At 42.9% G+C, this 10,956-nt stretch overlaps 1 protein-coding gene across 1 annotated transcript; it reads left to right on the forward strand.

Annotated features, from left to right (window-relative positions):
- Window positions 1–3,793: 3,793 nt before the first annotated feature.
- Window positions 3,794–5,688, forward strand: LOC147890318 (F-box/kelch-repeat protein At5g43190-like). Its single transcript, XM_087390826.1, has 2 exons — window positions 3,794–4,045; window positions 4,271–5,688. The coding sequence occupies exon 2, from the start codon at window positions 4,311–4,313 to the stop codon at window positions 5,373–5,375; it is 1,065 nt and encodes a 354-aa protein (XP_087246952.1). The 5' UTR covers window positions 3,794–4,045; window positions 4,271–4,310; the 3' UTR covers window positions 5,376–5,688.
- The last annotated feature ends 5,268 nt before the right edge of the window (window positions 5,689–10,956 follow it).

Below are 10,956 nucleotides of genomic sequence, written 5' to 3' on the forward strand. Positions count from 1 at the left end.
TTTCAAGACTTTCCACAGAGACAGTCATAGTATCCTGGAAATCAAGGTCAAAGAAAACAAAGAAGCACATGGGGTATGATGTAGAAGACAAAATAAAATTACCGCAACCAATTATTACGCACATTATAGAGTTCACAAAGATGCTCGCCCGGGAGGAAGTAGAAGGAGATAGCGCAAATGAAGAATGCCCATGATAACACCATTCAAATATCGAGAAAGAGTGAAGGTGGTGGTGGTTGTCAGATGAGAGTGAATGAAGATGGCACCCAAGCGACAAGTGACGACAAAAAGGACATTCTGAACAAGCAAATGTTTGGATCGCTCATTTCTGTGATCATGATAGAAAAGGACATTCAAACAAGAAAATGTTTGGATCGCCCATTTGTACTAAACTCATTGTAAAGGAAAAATTAAATTATTGAAAAGGCCACAGGAGATCCTTTGTACAAAGACTCATCCAGAGCAATATTTGTTGTAAAACTTATGACATGATAATGTAAAATTGCAAGCATAGCTATTGCTATTTTTTGGAGTACAAAAGAGGCTTCCATCATGTCTCATGTGTATATAAACCTTTTAATTTCTTGAATATTCAAGAGTGTTATAGTTTTCTGCATTGAAAGTAAAAAGAGTCTTACAGGTCTCTTATGTATACATTTTTAAAATGTTGTGAATCCTCAATAGCATGGTTTTTCATGGATTTAAACTAATAACTCGGATTTTTTATTTTAAGAATATGATTCTTATAAACAAGAAATACAAATTTAGGATTTAATAGTAGTTTTTGCATTATTTGTACAACATTGTAGAGAGATATTTTGAAATGTCTTATGTGAAAATGATAGTGCCAGAAAGTAAACTTTTGATTCTCGAATGACAGTTTCATAAAGTAAACTTTTCAGTTGGGAAGGATTTTAAGGAATAGTCCAAAAGTAGACATATGAGTCCAAAATTAATGAAATAAGTGTTAAGGCGACAATTGATTCCTGGGCCCTTGAAGCATGTTCCAGCATATGGACCTTTTGAGAGGTGGGGGTTGGACTTTGTGGGACCACTCCCTCACTCATCTCAAGCAAATAATTATTTATTACTGGCCACAGATTATGCGACTCGATGGGTAGAGGCCAAGGCCACAGTCAATAGGACGGCAAACACAGTTATAAAATTTCTATTTGATCAAATTTGTTCATGCTTTAGTTGTCCTTTGGAAATTCTCATTGATGGAGGAATTAGAAATGAACTAATTGAAGATGTGGTGCATAAGCTAAAGATAAATCATAGCATGTCCACGCCATACTATCCCCAATGTAATGGCTTGGTTGAGAAAACAAATGAATTGTTGTGCAATTCAATGGGAAAGCTTGTAGACACCCAGAAAAGGCATTGGGATAGGCACTTGGCAGAAGTTTTATGGGATTATAGAACCACACACAAGCTAGCTATTGGGTTTACACCATTCCAACTAGTGTATGGGATAGAAGCCATTTTGCCCATCGAATTGGAGATACATAGTCTTCGCACTGCTGCTACAAGAATAGAAGGATAGGAGGATGCCTATGCGCAATGCTTGGTACAGCTAGTAGCCTTGGATGAATGCATATTAAGCTTCTCAAAAAAGGCGTAAGGCCTGTTTTGATACCAAATTAATTACGCAAGAAGAAGGATATTGCAGAAGGAGATTCGGTCATGAGATTTGATAGCTGTTAATCAGCTTGAGGATGTTGATGGCATGGTGATACCCGAAGGCACCACTGAGTATCGCCTTAAATTCTTCTATGCTCAACCACCTTGAGGGCCAATAGACCCTCTATGTTACTAGAGAGGATCTGCTAGGGGAGGAAAGATGTGACACCAAAAATTGATATGTTTTATTGGGCATTGGTATTGCTTTTCTCTATGTTTGATTAGAGTGTGAGTATCAAGTGATAGCCCAATGGCTCTCACTTATTTCTATTTTCTAAGATATTGTATGGGATTGAGAGAATGAGTGGAATGGATAGTTGTAAATACCATGTGTATGAATGATAAATACCTTGGCACCCATTTCTGAACCACAAAGGGCATTCTTTCCTCTCTCCTAGGCGACGTCTATGGGCTTTGGATCATTGATGAAGTCTGAGCATGGAGGGAGTATTCCCCAAAGTTGGCATCAGTAGAAGGAGTAGGTGTTTTTCATGACTGTTTGACCCCCTGCTACTATTTTGCTTATAACGTTTTACTCGATGCTTCGATTTTGACAAAACTTATATCAACGCGAAGATCTCTTCAAGGAGCATAACTCTATATTTTCATCAGATGGCAGACCAAAAATCTATGACTCTCTGTGTGTGACTATTTCTTTTCCAAACAGTTTTTACTCCCTTTGAGTAAAATGCCCATAACTTTTCAACCGCTTCTTTGTTTCTTATGAAACTTAAATCAAAGCAAAGCCCATTTCAAGGCTCATCACTAGATGTGCTTAAATCTTTGATATCATGTCTCTGCTAGAAGCTATAGGCCTCTGTGTTTGATAATAATTGCATAGTGTTTTGAGCTACTTGTAGAGATGTCTATGAAGGAGGTGCAATGTTTCCCCGGAACCTACCCATCCAACCCAATCATCCCCTTCAAACTCCTCGATTACCCCCTTCAAACTGCTCGTACCTGACCTAAGCATTGGCTCTCAAATTTATCAGAAAGTTTAAAAATTAAGTCACTCCCTAAAAATAAAGTCACTCCCTATTACTACTTGATCAATGTAGCTTCGAATTTGAATCTCGAATTTATGCATAGAGTACGCGAGGAAGTTAATGAGCAAATGTTGAGAGGTGTCCTCTTGAATTTTGTAGAGCTATCCTCGCAAGGTTGCATACACAGCCCTGTAGAGCTATCCTCGCAAGGTTGCATACACAGCCCTGTAGCCAAGCTTTCGAGTTGTTATGAACGTGGCAACAGGTTTTGGGTTCAAACCCCACGAGTTGAATCAAAATTTAATTTTCTTGAATAAGGATTACTCCCTTAGGTAGGGGTCTTTGTTGGAGAGTGGTGGGAGAGAAGAGATGCATCATGGCAAGAGATGAGAAAACAAGGTGAAGACAAAATTGTGTTCTATTGATTTTAGAGGGAAGCCTCTCATTTATAGAGTGCCTAGATCATAGGCACCTCTCCTACATCAAAGGAAATCATTCCCTAGATCATAGATCTAAGGCACCTCCCTATGTGGGGGCCTTTGCATTACATCATCACTTATGTCATGGTCTAGACACGTCATAGCACTTAGTGTGCTACACACGCATGCGCACACACACACACACACACACATGATCATAGGACAAGCCCTTGATCACACAATTCCCAAGAGGCTTGCCTACTGATGCTCGTCTAGGCGGCAAGATTAGCAACAACTTCATTCATCAATCTTTGTCTCTCTTTTCCTGTCTCTCTTTTCCATTGCCTGTGTACTTTTGCCTTTGTGAAAATGCAAGGCTCCGGTGTGTAAAAGAGCATTCCCATGCATTATCCACATTATAGCAAGTTTTCATGGCTCAAAATCTGCACAACGATGGCTGTGCACCTTGTAGCAGCTTCGAATTGGACGAAAATACTCCTACAATCCCAGATGCCCTATTCGCTCGCGTAACATCAATGTAAGTGGGCGAGCATCTCGAAGCGGCGAATTGCGTATCTTCCGAAGTCGTGTGGGAACGCGCACTCATGAGTAAGAAAGTCAAAGGGCAGACTTTGAGGATGTTGTAACGTGTAACGTGTCTTTGCAGCATCCGTGGCAATGGCTATGGCGATGGCTACTTACGTGCTTCGTCTTCTTCCTCAGAAACACCTCCTCGAATGCAGCTCGCAGCATCTTTGGCCTTCCCTGCTTGATCCCCGCTGCATCTTCACATTTTGTGGGATCTTTGGTGGATTTTTGGGAAGCGCGGCAGATTGTTGATTATGCGCTAGCTTTTTTATCTTGTGGAATCGCCGATCCTTGTGAAAATGCGCCATCAGAACGTCGTTGGGTTCCGAAGCCAGCTGCATCTGATTCCTCGGAGTGTCGTCGAATCTGGTACATTCTTTGCTGCATAACACATCCCGAGGGCCGAAATCTTGTGCCTTTGTCCTTGCTGAATGTTTGTACCATAATAGCCTGAAGATTCTGGAAGGAGGAGGGAGCTGCAGACGCCATAGAAGTAAATTTGGTTGCGTGCATGATGTCGGTTGTGTCAAATTCTTCGGATTCAAGTTTCGATTGTTCGTAGGTTCTGACTTGCTTCATGGAAACCTTCCTCAGGATGAAATAGCTAGCTCGATCGACTGTAGACGCTCCTTCTATGGAACCCGGCATTTGGGCAGGCCTTCCTGAGCATACCTTCGATGGAATCCTTGCCCGTTTGCCTGTTCAAAGCTTGCTTCGCTTTCGATGCGTTTGTAAAAGATGGAAGGGGCTCATCGATTCTGCAGGTTTTGCGGAGTTTCACTCCCGCGTTTATTCTAGCTCTTCTTGGCTTTTAATGTTCAAAAGGCCGGATCGCAAGTTCTGCAGAGCGTATGACAGCTTCTCAAATAAATGGCGTACTGTATCTCTCAATTTCCTGCCTAATCGCGTATCTGAAGTCGCAGCTTCCTATGGAGGTCTCCTTTGCTTCTGGACTGGTATATCTGGAAGTTTGGTGGTGTGCAATCCCGTTACCAAGACATGGAAGGAGTTGCCTCCCGTACTCCACTCTCACAAGAGGTCCCCTGTCGCTATAGTTGTTGAACGTGACCTGAAGGCTTTCAAAATTCTTATTGCTAGTAGCGATGCAGATAATCTAAACATCAAAACAAGAGTGTATGATTCCCGTACAAATTGTTGGAAAAGCACAGCGGATTTACCTCTACGGACAGAGCTCAGGTGTGACACGGCTTACTGTGACGGGGTTCTATATTTTACCACCTCAGAGCCCGTTGCCATTTTAGCATACAATGTAAAGCGGGAAGTGTGGAACAAGCTAACGGCTCCTTTACCTCAGTCTCTCACATATGCACGCTTAGTTGTTAGTCAAAATTCCGTTTTCCTGGTCGCTGGACTCGGTGCTCATGGAATTTCAAAGAGTTTATGCTTGTGGCAGCTTCAGCAGGATATCATGCAGTGGAGAGAGGTTCAGAAAACACCAGAGATGATGTGCAAGAAATTTCTTGCAATCTGTTACCATACGTATGAGCACATATGCTGCATTGGGCATGAGGATTACATTTGTATGTTTTGCTCCATTTCACCAGAAGTGCTTGTGTACAAAATCTCTCGCAGGACATGGCATTGGCTTCCACAGAGTCCATTTCTTCCCGACAAGTCAAGTGGGGGCTTCGCTTGGTTTTCCTTCGATCCTAATTTATGTTCTTTAGATAAACTCTGAAGGTCTTACACCTAGCACGTGCAAAGGTTTCTCTGGCGAAGGATACTCTATTACTGCATTGGCCTCGATTTGAATTTGCTGTGTCCAAGGTTGAATGTGACGGCTCTCTCGGTATGAAGTTACTTTGACAAATTGCCTTCTCTTTGAACACTTAATGCAGCTGTATAGATTTGCAGGGCTATAAAGATGCCAGTGAGGGACAAAGGTAAAAGATGCCATTAGACCGATTGTATGTCTGAGTACTGAGTTTCATATGTATAAGGATGGTACCTCTCACCGGATTATGTTGTGTGTTGCTCTGCCAAGGCATTTAGCAGACTTAATAAAGGAAACACGTGTAAACTTGTGGGAGCAGTCAGTCGAAGCTGCTTGGCTCATAGTATTTGCTTATCTGTTTCCATATGCATCAGCCTTGCAATGTACGACCAAGTGGAATAGTATGACAAAGCTGCAGAGTGCAAGGGTAACATGTGATAATCTCCAGCAAGAGCTTGAGACATGCATTCGGAGCTTGTTTTGTATGTTGATTTGTTTTGCCCATGTCATAAGATGTCAACCCCTGGATATTTGCACTTAGACATGTAAGATTATGCATTGCTCAACGGAATTCGGCAAACTTTGTCTTCAAGTTATAGTACACATTCCAAACTTAAACATGAGAGCAAAAAATTATGACACACGTAAATGAAATCATTATGCATAGGTTAACGAGCCTCCAATGTTGTGCTAAAGTGATGCATACCCATTTGAGGGCACACTCTATAACTTTTTTTTGATTTGTTGAAAACCAAAACAGATTGAAAATTTGGAATCCAAACTATTGGGATTAGTGCATGTTAAGGCCACCTTAAGGGCTAGAGGCTTATGCCTTAATATAAACACATCCGATTGGATACTCTAGTCAAAGCTCTGCTGACCTAGATGTGAGGTCATGACACCCGAGAAATTGCAATATGGAGTTGTCCTTATGGAAGATAACTTTGCTGCCGCTGTACTTTGCAGCATAGTCCAACGTTCCTTTGAGCCATTGGAACCCTATTTCTTCTTTTTCATACTGTTGGCTGAACTTATCAGATTGGATACTGCAAGAGAGTGGCTAGACTAGCTAGATGCTATCTATCCTAGGGAATATGACCTGACAATCAACACCAAGCCATAGACCTTGTCTACCCTTTCTCTTTCAGACCACAAACCCCAGTCCTTTTTTAGTGTGACTTTGACAAAGGAAGGAGGTCCCCTTCATGGCTCAAAGCTGACCCTAAGCTTTTCTATCTGAAGACAGTTCAAACTCAAATAAAAATAAGAAACATATGGTCTCTCATGCCTTCTCTTCTCAAAGGTCTGCCTTCGACTCATGGTGGGGCTAGAGGCAGTTTTGATGACCCAGGATGCTCTTAAGAGAGCAAGAAAGGACAAAGTAGCTGTCAGATCCTAGAGTATGGACATGATTTAAAAACTATCGAGGCTCTTGAAACCAGTGCAAGACAAGGTGGCTTAGCTTCCCATACTGATCTCCTCCTTGCCAAGGTAGAGCTAAGAAGACAGGAATAGGTGAAGATGAATTAACTCTAAAGTCTATTTCAGATACTGGTGGGCTAGGAAAATAGAAAGACAGTACCCTTGAGACCTTTAGGCTAAAATGACCCCCATTGGGTAAAGAGGAAGGTGTGTAGATTACTAAGGATGTGCAATTTCAAGAAATGATGAGCAACAAGGCTGATAGCCAATTGAAGCAATAGACAGAGAAAGGGTGTGAAGAGTATCTATGGCAAGAGCAAATGAGGTGACATAATCAAATTGTTCGATTGACATTAGAGAAGAAAAAGGATTAGACGAATGAAGGAAAGATATCCACAAGGTCTACATTGTCATTCATTGGACTAATCTACCCAATTAGGTGTTTCAAATGTTGAGACCCTCAAGAGTCAAAGATGATGGAACAGGAAATGGATGTAACTTTTGAACCTTCAAATGGGAGAGAGAAAATGGAGTCAGCGTATCGTCTAGCCACGTGGAAATTGAAAGTGGGGTTTGACTCCCATGATCAAAGCAATAGCGGATTATGTCTAGTTGAAGAAAAATCAAAACAAAAACTAGGACTTCATGAATAGGTGAAAAGAAGAATCCCAGCTGAAGAAAAATTTATCAAGTTGGGCATTAGACAGTACTAGCGCAATACTGTTTGCTAGAATGCAATAGCTAGAGGCACAAAATGATAGTAGAAGGTGTTCCATCCCAATTGTTGGCTCAGCAAGTTTCAAAGATAAAATCTTGGCTTGATGGGGGTGTAGAGAGAGGTAGAGTGATGTGGGAGGAAAGGGGATGGTTGGGTGGAGGGAGAAAGGGAAATGGAGGGAGGTAGAGACATGGTGGGGTGGAGGGATATAGGGGTGTAGAGAGAGGTATAGAGATAGTGGAAGGAAGGGGAATGGTGGAGAAAGGGGGATGGAGGGAGTGGGGATGAAGTGGGGAGCTTGACGGAAATAGTGGTGGTGGAAGGGTGGAGATGGTGAGTGGGCGGTGGAGGGGATGGATGACGGAGGTGATGGTGGAGGGAGAAAGTTGGATGGAAAAAGTGGTAGCAGAGGGGGAAGATGGGTAGAAAAAGTGGTAGTGGAGGGGAGGGAGAAGGTGGAAGGAAAGAGGAGGAGATAGGGGAGATGGTGGTGGAAGGGTCGAGATGGTGAGTAGGTGGTGGGGGATGGATGATGGAGGTGATGGTGGAGGGAGAAAGTTGGATGGAAAAAGTGGTAGTGGAGGGGGGAGATGGATATAAAAAGTGGTAGTGGAGGGGAGGGAGAAGGTGGAAGGAAAGAGGAGGAGATAGGGGAAGAGCTAGACAATAAAAGTGGTGGAGATGGTGGACAGAAGGTGGAGGACGGAAAAGGGAGGTGGACAGAAAATCTGGAGGCTTGACGGAATTTGGAGATGGAGGGGAGATAGAAGTGGCTTGGAAAAGTGAGGGGGGGGTTTAAGGGTCTTTTTTAAAAATTAGTGTGTTAATGTGCTTATGTAAGTCAACATTGTATTAGGATGTAAATCTTATCCTTTTGCAACAATTGAAAGAATTATTTCACTCCTTTGCCTTGAGGGATGTGTCTTGAATGGTTTTTTGAAGGGGGTTCTTTTTCACACATGCAAACACATGCTCCGATTTCGCTTCAGGTGCTAACCTCCCTGGCAACTGCGCCAAAATGTTGTCAATGCCTCTTCTAAGTCAAGATTTCGAGGGTTTTGGTCACATATAGTCATGTGGTTTCTTGTTGTAGCATAGGTGTTCACAAGAGTAGCATAGGTCCTTAGGTTGTATTCTGGTGAGAGGTGTAGGCTGAAGCATGGAAAGCAGCTCACATACTCGTGTAGGTGAGAAAGAGGGCTGGATCACAATGATGGGTGGAGGCTCTCATCTCCATGGGAGTTCAAGGGTTTAGAAGAGGTTTGTAGGGTTTAGAAGGAGAGTAGGGTTGAGAGAGCTAACTAGGAGTTCCATGGTCCAGAGAGGGTTGTAGGGTTCAAGAGGAGTCTACGGTCAAGGAGTTCAGAGCTACTTCAAGGGGTAAGGGATTGAGAAAGAGGATCATGGGAGGAAAAAGGAGGAGGAGGAGGAGGAGAGGAGGGGAGGAGGAGGAGGAGGAGGAGGAGTTCTCAGAGGAGGAAGTTTACATGATGGGGGTGTCTCCGACCCCGCCACCTGCAGAAAAGGTAGCAGCTAATCCTCAACAGCTTGAATCTATGCTTTCCCCAGACCTCACTCCAAGTGAGAAAGACGAATTCCTATAAATGTTCAAAGATTTCCCTGAACTCTTCGCAACTAGCTACCACCACCTTCGCCATGTGACTGCCATAGAGCACAAGATAGAGCTGAAGCCTGATGCGAAGCCTGTGGCTCAAAAGTATCGGAGATTAGGGCCCCTACAGACCGATGCTTTGCGCTCATAGTTGCAGAAGCTTGTAGAAGCTGGGTTTATTGTTCCGGTTCACAATACTGAATGGGTTTCACTAGTGGTAGTCACCCCAAAGAAAAACAACAAAGTGGCAGGTCTGCATCGATTATAAGAAACTCAATGTAGCCACCAAGAGGGACCATCATCCTCTGCCGTTTCAAGACCTCATTCTTGAGAAGGTAAGTGGTCATGAGATGTATACTTTCTGTGATGGTTACTCCGGGTTATATCAAATTAGAATTGCCGAAGAAGATGTTCTTAAAACCACATTTGCCACACCCTAGGGGACATTTGCATTCAAAGTAATGCCATTTGGCCTCACCAATGCTCCTGCTAACTTTTAAATATTTATGCAGATGGTGTTTGCTTCTTATTTGGGGGATTTCTTGGAGGAGTTTTTAGATGATTTCTGTATATTCTCGTCACGTAAGGAGCATGCCATGAAGGTTAGGTTGGCCTTCCCAAGGGTCAATGATGCGAATGGCAGTCTTAACCCTGAGAAATGCACCATTGGAGCCACTCAAGGGAGGTTACTGGGACATATTGTCTCATCTGAGGGCGTCAAGCCTGACCTCGAGAAGGTAGAAGCTATGCTCAAGCTCTCCCCGCCAACAACCAAACGTCAGGTATGCTCATTTGTCAATCTAGTAGGATTCTATCGCCGCTTCATTGATCAATATGCTGCTTTGACACGACCCATGACTATGCTATTGAAAGATGGGGTTGATTTCTCTTGGAATGAGGATTGTGATCATGGGTTTGCACAAATCAAGAATGCTCTGGCTTCAGAACCCATTCTACGCAATCCTGATTGGTCAAAGACTTTCTATATCAATCATGGGTTTGGTGAGCACACTCTAGCAGGTATTCTTCTCCAGCAAGGGGGGGATCAATTCATGTATCCTGTTCTATTTGCTTCTCGACAATTGCTCGAAATTGAACGATGCTACTCCGAGGCTAACAAGCATGCCTTGTCTTTGGTGTTCTGCATTGAGAAATTTAAGCATTATGTGGCTGGAAAGTCCTTCATTATAATCTCTAGCAATGGTCTTCAAAGCAGGTTCTTCAATCACCAAATCCCATGAGCCGGTTGGCCAAATGGTTGGCAGTTCTACAAGAATATAATTTTTCTTTCAAAATTGTAAAAGGGGGTTGTTCCAACTTGAAGAATGCTTTGATTGATTTAGAGGAGTGCCTTGATGTAACCCTTGTAGCGGCCATAGAAGTTGGGGATCCATGGTATGGCGGTATCTATAGGTTTCTGACTGCTTTCTCCTTTCCTCCAGAAAGTACTAGCTATGAGAGAAGGAAGATCTACCAAGATAGTAGGCGCTACACCCTCTTTGATGGGGTGTTGTACTGTCAAGGCATGGATGGGGTACTAAGATGGGCCATTGATGTAGATGAAGTACCTAAGGTATTGAAGCATTATCATGATGGATTTTGTGGAGGTCACTATGCCAGTGACTATACAGCTAAGAAGATTTTACATGCTCGATACTATTGGCCGACCTTGTTCAAGGATGTCACTTTGTATTGCAAAACTTGTGAACCATGCCAACTCTTTGGTAGGAAGGATTTGCATCCTAGGCAACATCACCCAGTGATGTCCATCCATCCGTTTCAGAAGTGGGGAA

Source organism: Dipteris shenzhenensis, chromosome 19, assembly GCF_047967505.1.
Source record: "Dipteris shenzhenensis isolate YYH24624 ecotype China chromosome 19, Dip_SZ_1.0, whole genome shotgun sequence".
Lineage (NCBI taxonomy): Eukaryota > Viridiplantae > Streptophyta > Polypodiopsida > Gleicheniales > Dipteridaceae > Dipteris > Dipteris shenzhenensis.

Coding starts and splice junctions, on each gene's coding strand:
- LOC147890318 (XM_087390826.1), top strand. CDS start 4,311: ATGGAACCCGGCATTTGGGCAGGCCTTCCTGAGCATACCTTCGATGGA.